At 39.2% G+C, this 24,362-nt stretch overlaps 2 protein-coding genes across 2 annotated transcripts in view; one reads left to right on the top strand and one right to left on the bottom strand.

Annotated features, from left to right (window-relative positions):
• LOC144680669 (angiopoietin-2-like) overlaps positions 1-10,879 on the top strand; it is a 105,717-nt gene extending 94,838 nt beyond the window's left edge. The window contains exons 8-9 of the mRNA XM_078541906.1: positions 3,009-3,139; positions 7,903-10,879. Of these exons, the coding sequence (XP_078398032.1) occupies positions 3,009-3,139; positions 7,903-8,063 (292 nt within the window). The 3' untranslated portion in view covers positions 8,064-10,879. The remainder of the gene's footprint in view (positions 1-3,008; positions 3,140-7,902) is intronic.
• Positions 1-24,362, bottom strand: part of mcph1 (microcephalin 1) — a 370,028-nt gene that overhangs the window by 198,096 nt on the left and 147,570 nt on the right. The window contains exon 13 of the mRNA XM_078541909.1: positions 21,660-21,737. Coding sequence (XP_078398035.1) covers positions 21,660-21,737 — 78 coding nt within the window. The remainder of the gene's footprint in view (positions 1-21,659; positions 21,738-24,362) is intronic.

Consider the following 24,362-nt stretch of genomic DNA (forward strand, 5'->3'; position numbering starts at 1 on the left):
TACTCTAGGAATGGTCTTATCAATGCCCTGTACAACAGTAGCAAGACACCGCCACTTTTATACTCCATCCCCCTTGCAATTAATGCCAACATTCCATTTACTTGCTGCACCAGCACGCTAACTTTTTGTGCTTTGTGTACGATCATTCAGATCTCTCTCACTGCAGCATTCTGTAGACTCGCTCCATTTAAATAATATTTTGCTTTTCCATTCTTCCTGTCAAAGAGGATAATTTCACATTTCCCACATTATATTCCATCTGCCAAATCTTTGCCCACTCACACAACTTCTCTATATCCTTTTGCAGGCTCTGTGCCCTCTTCATAACTTGCTTTCACACCATCTTTGTATCCAGTCCCTTCATCCACATCATTAACATGGACTGAAAATAGTTGAGGCCCCAGCACTGATCCCCGTGGCACCCCACCAGTTACAATTTGCCAACCTGAAAATGACCCATTTATCCCTACTCTGTTTTCGGCTAGCTAGTCAATCCTCTATCCATGCCAAGATATTACTCCCAACACTAGGAGCCCTAATCGTGTGCACCTTAGAGAATGTCTTTTGGAAATCCAGATACACTACATGTACTGGTTCCTCTTTATCCACCCTGCATCCTCAAAGAATTATGATAAATTTGTTGAACGCAATTTTCCTTTCATAAAACTATGTCGACTCTGCTTGATTGTATTATGATTTTCTAAATGTTCTGCTACTACCATGGATTCCTACATTCTCCCAATGAGGTGCTAACTGGCCTATAGCTTCCTGCTTGCTGTCTCTTCCTTTCTCGAATAAGGCTGTCACATATGCAATTTTCCAATCCGGAAGGACCTTTCCAAAATTTAGGGAACTTTGGAAAATTACAATCAATGGATCCACCATCTCTGCAGCCAATGCTTTGAATAGCCTAGGAAGCAGGCCAACAGGTCTAGGGGACTTATCAGCCTTGAGTCCCATTAGTTTGCCTAGACCTTTTTCTCCAGTGATAATGATTGCTTTAACATTGTTTCAATGATGTTCAACACAAGTTTGAGGAACAGCAACTCATCTTTCAGCTAGGCACATCATAGCCTTCCAGACTAAACAATGGTTCAATCATTTCAATACGCCTCCAATTTTTAGGGCAGCAGCAGTTGGTGATGATTCTGCCATTCCCATTTACGTTTCCTCCAAGCCCATCTTTTGTTTTTTCACTGGTCCCTTTACCATCAGTTCCTTTTTGCCTTTTCTGATCATCTAATCTGTCGTGCTTCCCATATTATTACAGACTCTCCCTTTTGTTCTTTCCTCCATTCATTGCTTCTTAAAACCTATTCCATCTCTAACTTTTTCCAGTTCTTACAAAAGGTCATTAACCTAACACATTAACTTTGTTTCTCTCTCTCAACAGATGCTGCCAGCAGTTTCTGTTTTCATTTCAGATTTCCAGCACCCTCATTGTACCGCTCTTGTAACAATGCATTCACATTTGATAAGCAGGTTCACAATATCCAGTATACGCAATATATAATGTTTGAGGATGTAACAAGCAGGTTGGATAAAGGGGAACCAATAAATGTATTTTGGTTTCCAAAAGGCATTTGATAAGATGCCACATAAAAGGTTACTATGCAAGATAAGAGCACATGGTGTTGGGGCTGATATATTAGCATGGATAGAGGACTAGCTAACTAACAGGAAACAGAGTCAGGATAAATGAGTCATTTTCAGAATGGCAAACTGTAACTAGTGGAATGCCACAGGGATCTGTGCTGAAGTTTCAACTATTTATGATCTATATTAATGACTTGGGTGAAAGGACTGACTGTGTTGTAGCCAAATTTGCTGATGATATGAAGATAGGTAGGAAAGCAAGTTGTGAGGAGGATACAAAGAGCCTTCAAAGCGATAAAGACAGGTTAAATGAGTGGGCAAAAAATTGACAGATGGAGTATAATGTGAGAAAATGTGAGGTTGTCCACTTTGACATTAAGAATAGAAAACCAGAATATTATTTCAATGGAGAGAGAAAATACAGAATGCTGAAGTACAGAGGGACCTGGATGTTCTTGTACATGAATCACCACCAAAAGTCAGCATGCAGGTAAAACAAGTAATTAAAAAGGCAAACAAAATGTTGGCCTTTATTGCAAAGGGGATGGAGTAAAGAAGTAGGGAAGTCCTGCTACAACTGTACAGGGCACTGGTGAGACCGCACCTCGAGCAATGTGTACGGTTTTGGTTGCCTTAAGGCGGGGCATATTTAATTAGAAGCAGTTCAGAGAAGGTTCAGTAAGCTTATGCCTGAATGAGGAGTTTGTCTTATGAGGGAAGTTTGAGCAGGTTGGGTAAGGGTCTGTCATTTAAACCACAGATTAGGAGGAATTTCTTCTCTCAGAGGATTCATTAGACTTTGGAATTCTCTTCCGCAGAGAGCAGTGGAGGTTAGGCCATTGAATATATTCAAGGTTAAGTTAGACAAATTCTTGATGGACAAGGGAGTCAAGAGTAATGGTTGGATGGGTTGTGGGGGAGGCGGGGGAAGCAAGAAAATGAAGTTAAGGCCCAATCAGATCATCCACAATCTTACTGAATGTCACAGCAGACTTGGATGGCCAAATAGCCTACTCCTGTTCCTATTTATATTCTTATGTACAGATGGTTACAAAGAGCTGTTCTTATACTTTTCCCTTCTGACTATCTTCAAGAGCTTTATTGCTTCCCAGGTTCAGTTCAATTATGTTTACATCAAGTCAATAAAAAGTCCAAACACCTCGTTTTAATAACAAGCATTAAAGGAAACTGGGCTTCACCATGGTGTAAAATTAAAGTTACAGCACAATTAATCCTATAAATTGTATTATAAAATTGATGTTAACTCCTGGAAGCTGTCTGGGTTCTTTTTGTGAATACTGTTTGGCAACTTTATTAACTGTCCTGAGTGGGACACTGCTAATTTACTCAACTGATTGAGTGACTTAATGGATAAAAATAATATATTCTTCCCTGATCTATTCCTTCTACAGAATTCATCTTAAAGGCTACAGTGGGACAGCAGGCAGGATAAGCAGTCTCAGCCACCTGGGAAATGATTTTAGCACTAAAGATTCAGACAATGACAAATGCCTTTGTAATTGTGCGAAAATGGCATCAGGAGGTAAGATTGTTGTTTTCCATCTTTTTGTTTTATAGAGACATGCATGGATCCTTGGGAAATATACAAAGGTATCAAAGCATGTGGGCAAAAGCAATGGTCAGGGCCACTAATTTATGATAGTTATTTTCCATTTTCATAGGATTTTTGGGATTTTACCTGTGTTTCAGCATCACATTCCAGAATTCCATCTGCTTATAATTAAGCAGATTTATGGTGACTAAATAAGTAATGTTTTTATTGCATAGGATGTTAGGGTTTTTCCAGTATGTTTAGCAGTGTTTTGGGGTCTGAATTTCACAATTCCAATTGTTTTCCCATGAAAACCTCAAATCAATGACTTTTGCATGAATATATCACTTGCCAAGTGGATTTTGAATGTTAGCCTCCCAAAGCTGTTAGCAAGATTTTGTTCTTGTTTTGTAATTTGAAATGACAGTCTGAATTAATATTAAGTACTTATGTTTGTAGTTTGGCACGCAGCAATTTATGGATTCAGACATTGTGGAAACATTACACAAACTACAAATTTGCTGGCTTGTAGTCTGCCCCACTAAAATGTTCTCCTCAGTGCCTTGCAATGAGCAAACAAATACCTTGTGTTGCTTTGGTTATTTTTATAATTAGATGCCTTGCACATGGAATGTCTCACATTAAATGAGACCAAATGTGCCCAATGAGTCACCTTAAGGCACATATGCTAGTGTGTACCATTGCCAATGTGTATATCATTGTCACAATTCTCAAAGTGCAACCCAAGCCTACAACATTCTCTGCCATCTGGAAAAGGAGGGTGGGGCATACACACAGGATATTGTGGCATTTTCTGTAAATAACCAACACTGCTGTCAATCATTAAAACAATTCAAAAAGAAAAGTACAGCAGATCCTGGAAATCTGAAATAAACATGTTATGAGATAGGGATGGGAGAGGCCAAGGAAGAATTTGAACAAAAGAATGAGAACTTTAAAATTGAGGCATTGTTAGACCAGAAACCAATGTTAATCATCAAGCATAGTGATGATGGGAAAATAGGACATTTAATTTGATTAATAAATTACAATTCATTGTCTCCAGCTGAGTGCAATGATCCTCCATTATGTCAGTCTTCAGATCCAACTCAAAAAAGGTCATAATTGTTGAGCCAGCCAAAATGCTTCACAATCAGGAGTCTTTAAAGTTTGAGGATTGGAATACCAGGATGGTGTGTTGCATCCCTGGTGCAAGGGTCAAGGAGTGGCTGCAGGACATTCTTCTGGGGGGATGGTGATCAGCCAGAGGTTGTGGTCCATGTTGGTACCAATAACGTAGGTAGGAAAGGGGATGAGGTCCTGAAAACAGATTTCAGAGATCTAGGAAGGAGAATGAAAAGCAGTAGCTCTAAAGCAGTAATCTCAGGATTACTCCTAATCCACATGCAAGTGAATATAGAAACAGGAGAATAGAGCGCTTGAATACATGGCTGGAACGTTGGTGTAGGAGGGAGGGCATCAGATTTCTGTGGCATTGGGACTAGTTCTGGGGAAGGTGGGACCTGTACAAGCTGGATGGTCTACACCAGGACTGGGATGAATATCCTCAGAGAGATTTGCTAGTACTGTTGGTGGGAGATGGGAGGAGTTAAACTAGATTGGCAGGGGGTTGGGAACCTGAGGGCAAATTCAGAGCAGGGAGCAGGAGATGGAGAATTAGTGAGTGAATCTGAAAGACCGAAGACGTACAGGTTAAAATGTGTACAGCACAGGAATTTGGCAGTGTTAAAAGCTGTGTATGCGAATGCAAGGAGTATAGCAAACAAAGCTGATGAGTTGAGGGCACAAATAGATACATGGCAGCATGATATCATTGCTATAACGGGAATTTGGCTTAAAGAGGGGCAAAAGTGGCAGCTCAACATCCCTGGATATAGAGTTTTCAGGCAGGAAAGACAGCGGGATAAAAAAGGTGGGGGTGTAGCATTATTGGTTAAAGAAACAATTACAGCTGTGAGAAGGGATGATATATTAAATGAGGCCATATGGGTTGAGCTCGGAAATAAAAAAGGGGCATCCACATTGCTACGAGTGTACTCTCAATCCCCAAACAGTGGAAGGGAGTTAGAAGAGCAAATATGTAGGCAAATCTTTGAGTGCAGAAACAATAGGGCAGTAATAGTTGGAGAGTCCAACTACCCTAATATCAGTTGGGATACAAACAGTGTGAAGGGCACAGAGGGCACAAAATTCTTGAACTGCATTCAAGAGAATTTTTTCAGCCAGCACATAACAAGCCCAATGAGAGGGGGCACAATTCTAGATTTAGTCTTAGGAAATGAAACTGGGTCAGTGGATGAAGTAGCAGTGGGGGACCATTTTGGAGATAGTGACCATAATACAGTTGGATTTAGCATCATTATGGAAAAGGACAAAGGTAGAATAGGAGTAAAAGTTCTAAACTGGGAAAAGGCAAATTTTTCGAAGCTGAGAGGCAAGCTGGTGAAAGTGGACTGGATATAATATTAGAACGGAAAAGAGTGTCAAATCAGTGGGAGGTATTCTAAAGCAAGAATCCATGGGCACAGTGTAGGCATGTTCCCATAAAGAAAAAGGGTGGTATTGCCAAATCTGGAGGGCCCTGGTTATCCAGAAGCATTAAGGGTAAAATAAAGCAGAAAGAGAGAGTTTATGACAATCATAAAAAGCCGAAAGTACAGGGGTGATGTAAAAAAGGAAATTAGGAAAGAAAAGAGAGGATACTAAAAAATACTGGCAGGTAAAATCAAAGAAAACCTAAAGATGTTTTAACAGTATATTAAGACCAAGAGGATAACTAAGGAAAGGGTAGGGTCTATCAGAGACGTACATGATAACTTGTGCGTTGATGCTGAAGATGTGGGCAGGGTTCTCAATGAGTACTTTGTCTCTGTCTTTACTACAGTGCAGACATTCTAGTTAAAGAGGAAGATATTTCTCAAAGTGAAATATTTGATACCGTAGGCATAATGAAAGTAGTCCTAGAGGGACTGGCATCCTTGAAGGTGGATAAATCACCAGGGCTGAATGGATTGTATCCCCGGTTGTTAAAGGAAACCATGGAGAAAATAGCGGATACTCTGAGGATCATTTTCCAATCCTCACTTGATACAAGTGAGGTACAGAGGATTGGAGGTCTGCGAAAGTTGTAACAATATTTAAAAGGGTTGTGAGGGATAGGCCGGAAAATTATAGGCAGGTCAGTCTGACTTCGGTGGTGGGCATATTATTGGAGTTAATTCTGAGAGACAGGATACACTATCACTTATAAAGGCAGGGGTTGATCAGAGATAGTCAGCATGGTTCTGTTAGGAGATTGATGTTTTACCAACTTCATTTAATTTTTTGAGGAATTAACAAGGAGGATTGATGAAGGTAATGCAGTGGATGTTGTCTACATGGATTTTAGTAAGGCATTTGACAAGATCCCACAGGGCTGACTGACCATAAAAGTGAGATCCCATGGGGTACAGGGGAAGGTGGTAAATTGGTGGTTGAGGCTGAAACGCTCAACTCATTTAAAAGATACCTGGATATGCACCTGAAGTGCTGTAACCCGCAAGGCTACAGACCAGATGCTGGAAAGTGGGGTTAAAAATGAATGGCTAGCTTTTTTTTCTCTTTTTATGGCTGGCACAGACATGATAGGCTGAATGGCCTTTTTCTGTGCCTTAACCTTTCTATCGTTCCATGGTTTAGTAGCTTACCTTTCAGGCTAGTTAGAACATTTGAAATAAAAGCAGAAACTGCTAGAAATACTCAATAGGTCTGGCCTCATCCATGGAGACAGTAATAGAGTTAACAATTCAGGTCTGTGACCTTTCATCAGAACTGGGAAAAGTTAGAAATGTAATAGGTTTTGAGCAAGTGAAGTGGGGGAGGATGGGAAGAACAAAAGGGAAGGTCTGTGATAAGATAGAGGGTAGGAGAGATTAAAGGACAAAGATTTCATGGTGCAAAGCCAATGGGACAAGTAAAAAAAGTAAGTAAAGAAACAAAAGATGGGTCTGGAAGTATAAATAATAGATTAATTTTACTTTTGGGATATTGTACTCCTATCTGAGCTCTTAGCATTAAAAGTTGTATTGCTGAAAAAAGAGACAGGTAGTCAAAGCTTTTTGTCATCAGGACATCAGCACTTATTAGGACAAGACGTAAGGATGCCAAATTTCAAAGAAATCACAAGTTATAATGCACGAGAAAAAGGATACTGACTCAACAACAATTCAGCTCTAATAGGTTGAGATATTGCCATGGCAAATGCATCATGGAGCTATTGTCTCCAAGCTTTCGTTTATTCAAAAAAGGTACAATGTCTGAACATATTCTTTTTGCCTGCAGAAGACAGGTCATTGCATATGAACATATCTAGCTACTAGCAAGTGTAAGTGAGCTACATTGCGAGCCCAACTGATAATGTTAAATTGGTTGTTAGTGTAATTCTTAGCACACTCTGGATTGTTTTGCAAAAGGCTACCCAGATAATGTCTGATAGCAAAATTAAAAAAGAGAGGGGAAATAAAAACTAAACAAACTGTTTCCAACTCAAAAACCTCTGCCTTCATCTTGTTTCATTTTTCTTTGCTAGTTTGGTTTCTCTCTTACTTCCTTTACTTAATTGTTTTAAAACTTAACCTTCATTTGTAATCCCCAAAGTAGACTTAATCTGAGTTCCACAGAGAAAAGCATATCTATTGCAGCTTCTGTCATCTGCCCCCATTTGATGTTTTCTATTGTATTTTTTCCCCTCACAGGATGGTGGTTTGATGCCTGTGGTCCATCCAACCTGAATGGATTATACTACTCAGCGGGGCAGAATACAAATAGATTCAATGGAATCAAATGGTACTACTGGAAAGGGTCAGGATACTCTCTGAAAGCTACCACTATGATGATCAGACCTGCAGACTTCTGATTATGATTCTTGCACATAGATTGTTTTTGTCAGTTCATATGATGTATAAAGACATTTTTCAGCAAATCTGTAAAGACACACTTACTACTATATTTAAAATATTGACTAATATGTATACCATGCATTAATATTTTAAGTTGTTTGTTTGAAAGCAAAGAAGCCAGGGCTCCAATGAACAAAGTAGGCAAAATTGCTTGTGAATTGCTTTGCATCTATTTTTATAATAGTCAGTTCCACTTTATGGGGAAGCTTTGTTTTGGTTATAGAGATAAACACTGGGAATACTAAAATGTCAACTGAAATTGAATCCCTGGAAGAGGTTATATTTTATCTTAAAGACACTACTAAGTGTAGTCATATAGGAAACTAAATGCTTTATATTTCAGATAGTATGTTAATGAGTAATGAATAGTTGAGCATCTCCCCATGACAATGATTTCAACAGAAAGTTGTTCTTCAGAAAATTAATATTGATCTCCAAAGAAATGGAAACTGGAATTGTGAAAGATCAAAAGTACAATTAAAGAGAAAAACACATTTGAGATTCAAAAGTAAAGTTATTTCAGAATAATCTTGCCCACTAATAAGCTTTTGTTTTGAACTTACAATCAAAAATTGTCTTCTTACAGACCACAAAGTATATTCCACCAAATTGATGTTTAAACTTTTTTTCTTGGAAGAAATTAAAATCTTTAAAAAAAAACAGTAAAATTCTCCTGTTGCCATTGTGTTATGATCTACACAATTTATGCCATTATCAGCATTGTTTTGAACGTTTTGAAAATTGTTTTTTAGATTATCTGACAGAAGTATACATTTTGCTCCAGAAATTTAAATTCCACATACAATTACAATATATGGTCATCCATCGGAAGAAAAAACTACTGATAAGGATACTGTCCCTTTGCACTGCAATTTCAATTGGATAACTAATGTATTTAATATCTTGTTTGCACTACATTCTGAGCCCTTTAATTGGAGGAGGTAGCAGTGATCAATGCAACAATGCTTCTAAACAGCAACAGGTTAGAAACAGAATCGGTGGTTAGGATGAGCAGAAGATTTTTAGATGGAATCTGAACTTCATCAAAGAACATTATTCCTTATTCATTCAATTTCCATAAAAATTTAAAATTCTCCCAAAGTAGTAAAAAGACTTTGGAGTAATTGGGACTCCAAAATCACAAGTATTTCTATCAGTTTGATGCAATGTGGTTTACCATATTGACATCCCGGATCTAAACAATGTCCTTTGGCAAAACCAAGTTATAGCAAGTACCTGTTCTTCAGATGTAATTGAAAAAGAATCTTCAATAGTTGGGCTCTATAAGAACTATAGACAGAATAAGTTTGAACATTGGTGTTTAATTCTTGCTCGGAGAGAAATTTTTGATTAATCGGGGAGTCAAAAGTTAGGGGAAAAGCAGATAAGTGGAGTTGAGCCAAAATCAGATCAGCCATGGTCTTATTGAATGGTTTAGTAGGCTTGAGGGGCCATATGGCCTCTCTTGATCACCTAATCTCTACTAATTGAAGCATTTACTTGAGGCTTGGGTCACATAGACAAAAAGAAAATCTGGTCTTGTTTGCTAAGTGCTCACAGTTTTATTTAAATATAAACCTAAGCACTGTGTTATATTTCATTCAATAAGAGAAACAAGATTTCTGAAACAATCACTCAAAGGCAACTTTCAGGAAAAATCATAGATATATTCTACTGTACTTAACATGACACAGTTGAATCAGCATCAAGATGCAAAGTTTGCTGACTCTCTATGCTCATGCAAGGGCCAGCGAAGTAACATTTCAATATAAGAAACTTAAGATCACACAAACTAAATTAGATCAATAGATTCTCACAACAGTTTAAGACTAATAGAAGTGAATGAAATATGTGACATTTCTTTATAGAATCAGCACCTGTCAAATTGTTACATGGATTTGCTTGGGGGAAAAAGCATATATTTAAGGCTGTACGTTTTGAAGATGTAATGACATTTGTATGATCCTCTTTATTCCTAGCCTCAAATTGCTCCCCCAACGATACTTCAACCTGATAATATACAGTTTGTTTCTTTTCATTCAAATTATCCAATAATTCTAATTTTTAACTTTTTTAAAGTTTGTTGTGTCATTTATGCTGCTTAATTCACATGATTTTATTAAATAATTTTGATACAAGAAAAGCCTACATTATCAGGAATAGAGTTTACAGTTCAAATACTCTGTCCTGATGCAACCCAAATTTGGAAGATAGGAACTTGTATTGTAAATGTCCTGCTTGACAGTTATTACAACTCAAAAGAAAATGAAATTTTACAGGCACAATATTAAGAATAATTAAAATCCTGGTGACAACACTGGTTAAGAGCAGATAATAAGCTATTATCTCAGCCACATATAATCTAAAATTTTCTAGTGTAGCATGACAATACCACCACACAGTAGTTATGCAAGTTACACCAGAAAATCATGAAGAAATCTGATCGCACTGGGGCCCTTGGGTTTGACCTAATTGCATATAGGAACATCAATATTGTCAGATGAAATGGCTGCAGCAAAAGCAACAAACAAGAACAAACTATGAACGAGAACAAATGCACCAACTTTGCATTATGATTAAGGTTTGATTGGCAGATCACAGACTCTGTAATAACACTGAAGTAGATCCCAATTTAGTTCTCAAAGGGACATAATCACTACAATCATCGTATTAATATATTATCCATTACCTACAATGCAGTTTCATTGCTTGTTCTCATTTTCAAAGTTACAATTGACCAAAAGTGCTTAGATAAAATTTTGTCTTCTTGTTATTCATGCCTTTAAAATGTTTCACTGCTGATAGGAAGTAGTTAACAACTGGTCTTCTGAAATGGTGCAATCCTTTCTGGCAGTGCACATTGGACAAGGTTACTTGTTTAAAGCAAAGTGGCATGGCTTCATAAGTAGAAAGACAGACACAAAAATAAGTAACCAAATTCTAGTATGTAAAAGAAACACTGCTGAACCAATGGTAAAAAACTGTATTGCAAAGCACTTATTCAGAGTACAACAGCATGGCAAGTCACCCAGTGCTCTGTTTACACTTGAGTTGAACATAACATATATCATGTAAAAAGATAGTACCGTTGATCGCAGCATATAAGACGATCCCATATTTTCGCCCCAAAAATGATGTTTTTGCATATATTTGGCGTATAAATCAATACCCCTTTTCAGCCACAATATTTACACTCGCATTAGTAGTCAGCCTCAATTTGTCACCCACAAATGGATGTTTCACTTACTGGTAACTTATAACTGAGTGCAAGGGATCAAAATGGCGATATGCAGTTTGTTGCAAAGATGCATGGGAGTTGAAGACACATTCACAAGGAGTAGAACCCACGTGGTGAATGAAAAAGGTGGTATCCACCCATACTGGCAGTTCGCTTTTATATTTAGTGTATAAGTCGACCCTCGTTTTTGGAAGAGTTTTTCAAAGCTTCAAAGGTCGAATTATGTGTTGATGTCTATGGTAATCTCCAATCATGGCACTTCCTAGTTCCCAATAATGGGATAATAAGATGACATTTTCAAGCAAATCACTAATCACTGGTCCTTATTTCAGATGTACAATATTTACATATAGCTACACAATCTGCATTCTCATTGGAAATAATCTTTAAAGAAAAAACGTCTGAACAACCACTTGATATTTTTTTCCTTATTCCACTGTATGTAAAAAGCTACACTAATCTCGTCAGTTCTTTGTCTGAAGAAGACACCATTCAGACCTTGGTATGGCCAGAGTCCTTAAACAGACATAAAAGGAACTAGCTTCTCACCATGTTAGCTAATGAAGTAATGAAGAGTAAGTTGGGAGGGAGTTTTGCAAGGTTGAACCAAATAATGTGGAGGACTACACAAAAGAGGGGGGTGGAATCTTTCTTCCTCATAGGGTCAGTTTGGCAGCTCTTGTGCCTCTGAATCAAAATTTGTGGGTTCAACTGCCAGTCCAAATCATGTAATCTGGGCTGACACTTCAGCGCAGTACCAAGGGAGTGCTGCATTGTCAGAGGTGCTACCTTTCAGTGAGGTATTAAGCCAATGAGGATCCCCTGGTGACCTGTTTAAGATTCATCCCTAAATCAACATTACTGAACAATCAGATTAACTGGTCATCCATCTCATTTGCTGTTTGTGGAATCTTGCTGTATACTTTAAAACAGTAGAGACAATAGTTCAAAAACAAATAATTGCGCGTGAAACACTTTGGGATATCCTGGAGACTTGACAAGGCATTATATAAGTGCACATTATTAATTAATTAATTCTTAAAAAAAGATTTGCATTTCTTTTAGCTTCTTTTATAACCTTAGGACATCCCAAGGTGCTTTACACTGTAGTACATTTTGAAGTATGATCATTCTTACGTAGGAAACACAGCAGCAAGGTCCTACAGTAGCAATATGATAATAACCACATAATGCTTTGTTAGTGATACTGGTTAAGGGATAAATACACTGCAGAAAACTTCCCTGCTCTCCTTTGAAATAGCCTGTGGGAACTTTAAATCCACCTGAGAGGGTCCCTCTGACAATGTAGCACTCTCTCTGTACTGCACTAAAATCTAGAAGTATCTGTAGTGGGAGTTTAATCATCTGATTCAGAGACTAGCACAATCACAGTCACAGCTGACACCATGATTTAAGTGTTTTATTTTGTAACTCCATATATACCTGCAATAGTATACCTAACCAATGCAAAGATTGGAAATGGCAAACATATATTTAGGCCAGCTTGAACACTGCAGCAGATAAGCACTTGGCCATCCTGAAATGTTCAGTCAAGACAACAAACAAAGCAAAAATGTAGTACAACTGATGTGCAGTGCAAACATGTAGATGATTCCTGGAAATAAATCTTAATCCACTTGCATCGCTAATCTCAAAAACTACTCTATCCACATGTCATGCAAGACAATGTGGGACCCACTGCCTATGCCCATTTTATCTACACCAAGATGAAGGCAAGTCAAGTAACTGCTGAAAAGGCACACAATTTCAGCACAGCAGGTAGGTTCAAAGGGCAGGTTAATTACCTTGCTTAAGAAAAGGTTCATGTCCTTCAAGGGAAAACCCCATAGCATAAAATGTTGCTTTTCCCAGCATCTGTCATACACCAAGGATTGTCCATCTGTTCCCTGCTACAATGGGTAGCAGGAAGAGATTGCAGATTGTTGGGTTGTAAATAAGTTTGGAAAGAACCCTACTTGTGGCTGCATTTCTCATGTATGTCAAGATCACTATACACGAAGAATTCAAGTGTCACTTTTCGTGTACCACTTCCATTTTATACTGCAAATCTACAATATATTGAGTGTTTGGCATGAATTTCAGATCTCTCAACTCTTTATGACCTTATGACATGAGTTATTAAGTTGGGAGGTGGTAAACAGACAGTAGGGATAAAGAGAATTTACTTTGATTGGCATGATGTGACAAATGGTGATCCTCAGAGATCAGGAGTAGGGTCTCAGCTTTCACATATGTATCTGACTTGTATGAAAGAGCAGAGAATTGTACAATTAAGTTTGCAGATGACACTAAATTAGCAGGTAGAGAAAGTTGTATAGATGGAAGCAGAAAATTTCAAAGGCTTACTGAGATTAAGTGACTAGGCAAAACTAGGACAGATGTAGTTCAAGGTGGGACAGTGCAACGGCATTCACTTTGGATGCAAGAAAGACAAAGTGGAATATTTTCCTCATGATGAGAGATGAGGAATTGTTAAGGAGCAAAGGGATTTGAGTCTCCAGGTACACAAATCAATTAAAACTAGTGCACAGGCACAAAAAGCAATTAATACAACTATTGGAATAACGACCTCTATCTCAAGGCAGTTGGAATGCAAAGGGGAGGAAGTTATGTCTCAGTCATACAGCATCTTGGTGAGACTCCATCTGGAGTAGTGCATTCAGTTTCAGGGCACCAAGCCTTATGAAGGGTATATTGGTCTGGAAATGGGTAGAGTGCAGATTCACTGAAGTTATATCCATGCTTAAAGGGTTAAATTATGAGGACAGGTTGCATAAACTTGGGATGTATTCGCTTGAGTTTAGAAGGCTGAAGGGTGATCTAAATGAAGTGTTTAAATTGACAAAAAGATTCAATAGAGTAAATGCAAAGAAATTATCTCCTCTGGCAGGGCAATCCCGAGCAAGGGGGCATAATCTTAAAATTAAAGCTAGGTCATGCACAAGTCAAAGCAGGAAGAATTCTTTCCCCACAAACAGAGTAAGAAATCTGGAATTCACTCTCTTAAAACACTGCAAATGGTGTGTCAGTTGAGATTTTCAAGACTTTATATCAATTTTTTTTTAGTTAAGGTCATCAAGGGATATGGATCAAAATGAATAAATAGGGTTGTTGTACAGATCAGCCATAATCTAATTGAATGATGGAACAGGGTAAATGGCTGACTCCTGTTCCTATGTCAACACTCTCAGGATCTGGGCTATCAATCAGTTCCAATAATAGGAGATCCACCTTAAATGAGATATTTAGAGCCCGGAAATCCATTAGAGTACTGAAGCACCTGAGCCCCAGGGAAAATTGCTTCATTGACATCTCTGGCTCTTTGATCTATGCCTTCAATTGCACAATGTTTATTTACACAAGATAAAGCAGTTTCAAGTGGTTACAGCTTCTGCTATTGATAATTTAAAGGGTCTGGATAATTGCCACTTTTATTGGCCAGTAGAAGGACTTTTTTTAAGGAAGTGGAAAGTTATCAATGAATGACTGTTCTTTTAAAGTGCTTTTACAAATCCTACTGTCACTGTAGGATTCAGTGGTTCTATACAGTGTAAAGTAGGTGAATGGGCATGAAAGTGCCACAGCTTGGCATGGGGGCAAGAAGAGCCATAGGGGGTGGTGTGGGGCATAAGTTGGTATGAGGGGCATAAGGGGCCTTAGAGTTTGGTTAAGGGGCATACCTAGGCATGGGGCGGGGCATGAAGGCAATGGGGGTTGTTTGGGGGACATAACTTGGCATGGGGGGGGGGGGGGAATGAGGGGCCAGAGGGATTGATTTGGGGGTACACCTTCGCATTGGGGGGTAAGAGGAGCCATGGGGCTTTGTTGGGGACATACCATGAAATGGGGGGTATTAGGGGCCAGTAAAAGATGGGTGGAGGGTATGAGGTGGTATGGCTATGGCATAGGGAGTGTGTGGGGGTGGGGAGTGATGAGGTGTGATGGGTGAGGGCTGGTGGGCCTTTCCATTTTTATTATAACTGTGACGAAGACCCACAGCACTCGTCAGCATGTGGCTGCTTCCAAAATTTTTCCCGGTTCAGCTGGCCCGACTGCTCGCCGCATGTGATCGCTGGGAATAAAAATCCCATCTTTGTGAGCACTTTTTCCTAAGAAAGGCGAGCTGAGCTGGGCTAAGAAATTTTCTGACTCCTGCTACTGCCTCAAGGATGAAAACCCAGCCCAATATTTCAGGTCAGTTGCCTTTTATCAGAAGTGGGAAAAGTTAGAAAGGTACTGTGTTTTGGGCATGTGGAAGTGGGGAGAGTGGAAAGAACAAAAGGAAATAGATTAAATGCCAAAAGATTTCATGATGCAAGGCCAAAGGGAGTGGTAATTGGACAAGAACCTAAAAGAGTGACTTGAGGAGGTGTGAATGGCAGGATCCTGAATAGCTGTCCAAAAGCAAAGGAAATACAAGAGAGGGAAAAAAAACCAGCAAAGAAAAACAAATAAATTGGAGTAGAGATTACAATCTAAAATTGTTGAACTCAACATTGTGTCCAGGAGTCTGTAAAGTGCCCAGTCACAAAGTGAGCTGCTGTTCCTTGAGCTTGTGTTGAGCTTCATTGGAACATTATGCTGTTGTTTGGTGATATGCAACAGAATTCTGGTAGCCTCCATTCTGGCACACAACATGAGTATTCCTGTCAAAGGTTAAATGAATCATCATCATCTAAAGCACCTGTTTTGTTTATGCACAGTTAGGCATCACTATTGCTAAATCTACCTGTGTTTTGATCTGTCAGCTCCTCAAATGCTGGTCTGAAAGATTGGAAGAGTTCTCTCTAACTAATCACAAATCTCCGGTGCCAGAGCAGCACCAGGAATGCAGGGGTGGACATATTTATCTCAGAGAGATTGCACCACTGACAAGATGAACTTGTGCTTACATCAACATAAACAAGAGTACCATGTATTTTTGGTATGATGTAGCCAAGTTAAATTTATTACATTTCCTGTTGGTTTCACTAATTTCAATATTGAATCATGATTCTTTCAGGTCTTGACTATAGGATGAAGGCATTCAGGGATCTCCTATAATGCAAGAAAGAACTGATATTCATAAAGGGTCTTATACAACCTCACAGCATTCCAAAATGCTTCATAACCAATGGAGGTCTTCTTTCTCATGACTGACTCTTTATTTGTTCTTAGTGTCTTTAATAAAAGTGCCTTTTCACTGAGTTAGAGTTCAAGATCTCTCTTTGATTTGATTAAACCTTTGACATTCTGATAATCAGGGCACCTTCTAAAGGATGAATTTGGTCTGTCAGGCCATACTGCTGAACTAGGTGCAGCCTTTCTAGTTGGAAAATGAGAACTTCTGCCATTCATTTTGAAGCCCAGAGCTGACAGCTGATCGTGAGAGATGAACGAGGTTGGCTTCAAGAGACTCCATCTTAAAATGGTGTTTAGGATAAACAGCACAAGGACTTTGCAGACCAAAGTACAAAATTAAAGTTCAATCACAATTATGGCATGTGTTCATGGAACCACTATAGTATATTGAAGTGCTTGAACCAATAAAATAATAAAGAATGACATTTTATTTTTCTGATGCCAGAAGCAACAAAAAGATTTTTTACAAACAGGACAAACAGAATTGGTGATGCAAGCTGGTGTGGGATGCCAACCCCACCATCTCACAGATCAAAAGACAAACTCTTAAAAATCAAGAGACTTGGCATAAAGATCATAAGTTGCTTTTTTTTAAACATAAACCAATATAGATTAATAGCTGGTTTATATACCTCTCTAAGGTTTATTTAATTTCTAACTAGTCAGAGCTCTTTACAAAAACTATATTACTGCATCTGAAAATGCTTTACATTTTTAAAAAATTCCTGCCCTTGTTATCCAACATGTGTTAAACCAGGATGCATCCTCCCACCACAGTAGAATAATACAGCACAGGAGGTCATTCGACCCATCATGCCAGTACAGGCACTTTTGTAGAGCTAACCAATTAGCTGCAGTCCTCTGCTCTTTTCTTATAGCCCTATAATTTTTTTTGCCCTTCAAGTACTTATTTGATAAGCATATTATGAAGCTTAATATTCAATCTGTTTTCACCACTCTTTCAAGCAGCACAATCCAGGTCATAACCATAATTTACGATGTAGAAATGAATAGAATATACGTTGAAAAAGTTAGACAAAAAGAGGAGGTTTGTATGGTGCAATTTAGAATTACAACTCACAGCCATGGAACCCAATTTATGTTCAAATCGTAGCTTCCTAATATCACATGTGGAATTATTTTCCACAACATATACTTTCTATACTTAACTCACCTTTTGAACAGCACACAGGAGCTACAAATTAAAAAAAAAATCTGTAACAATCTGGCAGGCCGAATTACATGCTCCTGAACTTTAATATTCTGGGCCTACACAAAAATCTCTCTGGTAGTTTCAAAAACCTTTCGTTCTCAATTATTAGCTTCAGTTCACAGACATAAAAATAAAAAACTAACAGTGCAATATCGAAATAAAACATCTTACTTGCAACACAAAACTGGACCCAGCCAGATGGACCAAAGTGATTTTTCGTGGTTCTGTATGTTACTAAATTTCTAAATATCAGCAATTCCAAATAAAATACACATTATCAGAAAAAAATAGGATAATGATATTACCAAAACTAGGTGCCAGAGTTAGATGGTTAATTTCTGTTTGTATGACTCATATCATGTGGCTCAATAAGTGGCATGAAATAAAATGACAAGACAGCTGCTCAAATCCTTTGTTACTCCTTTCCATTATTTGGACAAGAGAATTAGGTGACATTATTTTAGGTATTGGTTTAATTTACGATACAACAATAACACAGTACCATTATTCAAACAGCGTAGAAGTGGTTATCTGCATTCTTCCCACACTTTCCCCCCATTTGTGGAAAAGGTGTAGGTCAGAGCAGAACTTCACATACGGATCACAGCAAAGGGGAGTAGTTAGGAGTTTGGCTGTGAATGGTTTGGAGCTGGTTTATAGATACTGTCTGGCATTTTTTTGTTGTTCTAGGGAAGTCTCTTATTTCTTAGGATTTGCAGAGGCCTTCTGCCAATAAGCCCTTTCAGTGCAGAAACCTGTGCAACTATCTGCCCAAAAATTGTGTAATCTACTGGAGAGACCTCATAAGAGGGAGAGAGGACCAGAAGGGAGAAGAAGCCAGCTGCTTGCAGGCAGTGTTCTAGGGAGCGACTTGTGGAACATAAGGTACAGCCAGAAGGGGTGCAGGACCAGCAGGCAGTGCCAGGCAGAAGGGTCCGAAGAAGACACCATTACACAGCAGGCAGAGTCTACAGGCAGCGCTCCTGCTACCTGGACATGTCTGAGGTTCAATGCCAAAGAAGGTTACACCTCTCCAAGTAGATTGTCACCTCCACAGACAAAATGATCAGCCCTGAAATTGCTTCCAACTCTGTGGGAGGTCACCCTATGTCAGTGTCTCTTAAGATTACAGTGGCCCTGAACTTGTATGTCTCTGGTTCTTTCCAGGGGTCAATGGGAGATCTACGTGGTGTCTCCCAATTGACTGACCACAGCTGCATCAAGCTGGTCACTGACGCACTGTTCCGAAGGGCCAGCACTTTCATTCACTTCAGGACCAAGGAGGCCAGCCAGGCTTAACGAGCCTGAGGCTTCCCTGCAATTGTAGGACATTCCCCCCGCCCCACCCACCGTTCAGGGAGCCATTGACTGCATACGTGCCGATTAAGGTGCCAGCAGAGGATCTGGGTGCCTTTGTCAATAGAAAGAGCTCCTTCTCTCTCAACATCCAGATTGTGTGTGACCACAAGAGCCAGATACTGCAGGTTTGTGATAGGTATCCAGGAAGCTGTCATAATGCCTGGCGTGAATGTTACTTGCCGTTTGTCAGCCTAAGCCTGGATATTGTCCAGGTCTTGCTGCATTTGGACATGGACTGCTTCAGTATCTGAGGAGTCGTGAATGGTACTGAGCATTGGTGCAATCATCAGTGAACATCCCCATTCCTGACCTTATGATGGAAGGAAGGTCATTGATGAAGCAGCTGAAGGTGGTTGAGCCTAGGCCACTGCCCTTTCAGCTTTATACTTAAGTTTGAGTCCTTTTGTTCCCATTTCAAAAGGGCAGCCTCTGTGTCCTTGTAAAGAATAAGTACATATGAACATATGAATTAGGAGCAGGAGCAGGCCACTCAGCCCCTTGAGCCTGTTCATCATTCAATAAGATCATGGCTGATCTGACTGCAACCTCAATCCCACATTCCCACCCACCCCTGATAACCTCTTACCCCCTTGCTTATCAAGAATTGATCTAGTTCTGCCTTAAAAATGTTCAAAGACTCTGCTTCCACAACCTTTTGAGGAAGAGAGTTCCAAAGACTCACCACCCTCATCTCTGCCCTAAATGGGTGACCCCTTATTTTTAAATAGTGACCCCTAGTTCTAGATTCTCCCACAAAAGGAAACATCCTTTTCACATCCACCCTGTCAAGAACCCTCAACTGCCAACAGTTAAAGGGCCAATTAAGGTAACTCAAAGGGCAATTGACAGTGGTTTTGAATGGCCTGTGCGCTTTCAGTTAAGTCGCCTCTTACTGTTCTAATCTCCTGCGGATACAAGCTGAGCCTATCTAACCTTCCCTTATAAGGCAGCCCACTAATTCCACGTATTAGTCCAGTAAACCACCTCTGAACTTCTTCCGAAGCATTTGCATCCTTAGTATTATCATGCATTTTAACTATGTTTACCACGATCCATCCGGAGAAGCAACAAGATCCATGAAAGGTGCATTTCTGAACACTTATCAAAAATCCTTAGATTTTAGAGCCTGCTTGCAAGGTCACAAACAAAGCTTCATTTCACCTTAAAATCATGTCAGTCAAAATAAGATCACTTGAGTTGGCATGTCTGCTAGGCAAAAGAGTGGGGAAAGATAAACACAAATGCTTAAGCAACAGTTTTCTAAAAAGGCAATTTCCCTGGATGATTTTCCCCAGTGGAATTGCTTATATCCTTAGTATACATGGAAATTGAATTCTTTAACCAACAACAGCTACATTTATTCTGTAAACTGAAAATGAAACCAAAACACCAGCACCAAAAAGATCTTGTCCTTTCCCTCGATTCCTCAGACAATAGGAATAGCATATTCCTCAAACCTTTAAGAAATTCACTTCAGATTGTAGACAGGCAGAAAGCATGGAACTCCATGTTAATGAATCATCCTATAATCACTAACTATGCTAAAAAGTTGAATGCAGGGCAGGTTTCAAATTTGTAGTCAAGTGCAGATGATAATCAACAACAAAAGTTTTAAAACAAAAACAGAATTACCTGGAAAAACTCAGCAGGTCAGCAAACGCAAACTGGGCGACCGTTTTGCGGAACACCTGCGGTCTGTCCGCAAGAAAGACCCAAACCTCCCTGTCGCTTGCCATTTTAACACTCCACCCTGTTCTCTTGCCCACATGTCTGTCCTTGGCTTGCTGCATTGTTCCAGTGAAGCCCAACGCAAACTGGAGGAACAGCACCTCATCTTCCGACTAGGCACTTTACAGCCTTCCGGGCTGAATATTGAATTCGACAACTTTAGATCTTAAACTCCCCCTCCCCCCATCCCCACCCCGTTTCTTCCCCATCAACACCCCCCCCCCCGGCTTTTTTTTCAATAATTTATATAGATTCTTCTTTCACCACCTATTTCCATTATTTTTAAATCTAAACTAAAACCTTGTTAGTCTTTCCACCCCACCCCCACTAGAGCTGTACTTTGAATATCCTGTCTTCCATTCTTAATTAGCACTTTTCTCAGACAAATATCACCACCTTCAACACCTCTTTGACCCTTTTGTCTGTGACATCTTTTGATTATCTGCTCACCTCCACAATCACCACACCCTCAATGTCTCTCTCTCCTCCCCCCCCCCCCCCCACCCACCTTAAACCAATTTATATTTCTCCCTTCTTCTAACAATGCTTCAGTTCTGCCGAAGGGCCATGAAGGCTCGAAACGTTAACTGATTTCTTCTCCGCCGATGCTGCCAGACCTGCTGAGTTTTTCCAGGTAATTCTGTTTTTGTTTTGGATTTCCAGCATCCGCAGTAGCTTTTAGCTTTTTGTTTTTACAAAAGTTTTAAGCTCAATAACAAAGAAACCTCTGACAAAGAACCAAAAAATTGCCAACAATTTGCCAAAAATTGCTCAAACCATTCCTTTCATCACTCTCTTCAAACTCCATTAATATCCCACAATTGCAACACACAGTTTTGTGTACAGAATATTCTAAACAGATAACTAACTTACAGTAGCTGCAGGAAATTGGGCTGATAGTTCATATGGTTCTTCAGGAACCCAACACCCTTGCTCCAAAGACCAAAGAATCTGGAAAACAATAGAAGGATCATATATTCCAGTTAGGAAGCATAGTGGTAATCAATGTTAGGATAGAAATACTGTAGCACCAAGAATTTTCATCTTACAAAATGAAATAACATTGAAATATTGCAAAAGATTCATATTTTTGCCCTATCATTAAAATGAGAAGTCATTTGCATGTCAAGTATTTTCAATATCACTATTCAAATTTTAAATAGTAAAACTGCAGCAGCGACTGAGAGCGATCACCAGAAATATTCAGTTGATGCATGCTGCAGGGAGTTCATTGGCTGATGTCAACAGAATTCGCCCTCTTGTAACTTAATGTAGGAACCTTTGGAGTATTAATTTTACAAGGATCAAGTTTATATATTCATTCACATTTATTTCACATACACGCAATCTAAGGTTAGGTATTTAATATTCAAATTATTTAAGCTGAAAGTTGTTATACTTCATAAAATAAGTATTTCTTGCGGTGTTGCTAAAATATATAAAACTGGATTTTGTACTTTATTCTGTTTATGTGACAACCGGATGAAGTAGAAACATTGTAAAACAGATCTTCAATGAAATGGGTATTCCAGAGCTTCATGATTTCAGTTTAAATTTAGCAATTTATGTAAATTTGCCTTTTGAGGAAATTGCTTTTAAATTATAATTTTAAGTGTCCATTTATACATAAATAGCCATTCAAAATCATTCAACAGCTAATTGGCTCTCCTTAAAATTCACACTCTTAGCTTTCATTCTTAGGACACTTTCCATAAATTCTTCTGTTAATTTCTGATAAAAGTAATCGCTTCAGTAAAGGAATTAACATACAAGCATATGAATTAGGAGGAGTAGGCCATTCGGCCCCACGAGCCTGCTCCACCATTTGATTTTGGCCTCAATTCCATTTTCCTGTCTACCCCCTATACCCTTTGTTAATCAAGAATCTATCTAGCTCAGCTCTAAAAATATTCAATGACCTTGTCTCCACTACTCTTTGGGGGGTAAAGAATTACACAGAATAATGACCCTCCAAGAGAAATGAAATTCTCCTCATCTCACACTCTCCCACAAGGAAACCACTGTCAAGTCCCCTCAGGATCTTATGTAAGGAAAACACCCTGTCAGCAACCACCCTGTCAAGTCCCCTCAGGATCTTATGTTTCAATAAGATCACCTCTCATTCTCCTAAACTCCAATGTATACAGGCCCAACTTGTCCAACTTCTCGTAAGTTGACCTCTTCATCCCAAAAATCGGTCAAATGAACTTTCTCTGAACTGCTTCTAATGTTTTCATTTTATTCATTAATGGGATGGCTAGGTCAGCATTTATTGCCCATCTCTAACTGCCCTTGAGAAGGTGTGGTGAGCTCTCTTCTTGAACTGCTGCAGTCCATGTGGTGTAGGTACACCCACAGTGCTATTAGGGAGGGAGTTCTAGGATTTTGGCCCAGCGGCAGTGAAGGAGGGGCGATGTATTTCCAAGTCAGGATGGTGAGTGGCTTGGAGGGGAACTTCCAAGTGATGGTGTTCCCATGCGTCTGCAGCCCTTGTCCTTCTAGATGGCAGCGGTCATGGGTTTGGAAGATGCTGTCTAAAGAGCCTTGATGAGTTTCTGCAGTGCATTTTATAGATAGTACACACTGCTGCCATTGTTCGTCGGTGGTGGAGGGAGCGAAGGTTTGTGGATGGGGTGCCAATCAGGCAGGGTGCTTTGTCCTGGATGGTGTCAAGTTTCTTGAGTGTTGTTGGAGCTGCACTCATCCAAACAAGTGGAGTATTCCATCACACTCCTGCTATGTGCCTTGTAGATGATGGACAGGCTTTGGTGAGTCAGGAGATGAGTTACTTGCTGCAGGATTCCTAGCCTCTGACCTTCTCTTGTAGCCACAGTATTTATATGGCTAGTCCAGTTCAGTTTCTGGTCAATGGTAACCGCCAGGATGTTGCTAGTGGGAGATTCAGTGAGGATAATGCCATTGAATGTCAAGGGGCATCCTTTCTCAAATTAAAGAGACCAAAACTATATGAAGTACTCCAAATGTGGTTTCACCAATGCCCTATACGATTGTAGCAAAACTTCTCTACTTTTATATTCCATTACCCTTGCAATAAATGACAACATTCAATTTGCCTTCCTAATCACTTCCTGTACCGGCACACTAGCTTTTTCTGATTCATGTACCAGGACATCCAGGTCCCTCCGTACCACAGAGTTTTGCAAGCTTTCTCCATTTAAATAATATACTTCTTTTCTATTCTTCCTGCCAAAGTGAGCAAGTTCACATTTTCCCACATTATATTCCATCTGCCAAATCTTTGCCCACTCACATGACCTATCTAAATCCCTTTGCAGATTATAAGCCCACCTCATAATTTACTTTCTTATCTATCTTTGTGTCATAAGCAAATTTAGCAACCATACATTCAGTAAAATATGTTGCTTTTTTCAAAGATGTAAATGTCTACCAGGATCGCTTAATTATTTCATAATGTCTTCAGTGAAAGCACACAATGTTTATATATATATATATATGTATATATAGAATAAATGTTAATTCTAATGAACTCACAGTCAGGTGTAATTATTACAGAATTACTATAATTATAGAATTTACCTGCTTTCCAGATAATAG

Source organism: Cetorhinus maximus, chromosome 5 (assembly GCF_964194155.1).
Source record: "Cetorhinus maximus chromosome 5, sCetMax3.hap1.1, whole genome shotgun sequence".
NCBI classification, from domain to species: Eukaryota; Metazoa; Chordata; class Chondrichthyes; order Lamniformes; family Cetorhinidae; genus Cetorhinus; species Cetorhinus maximus.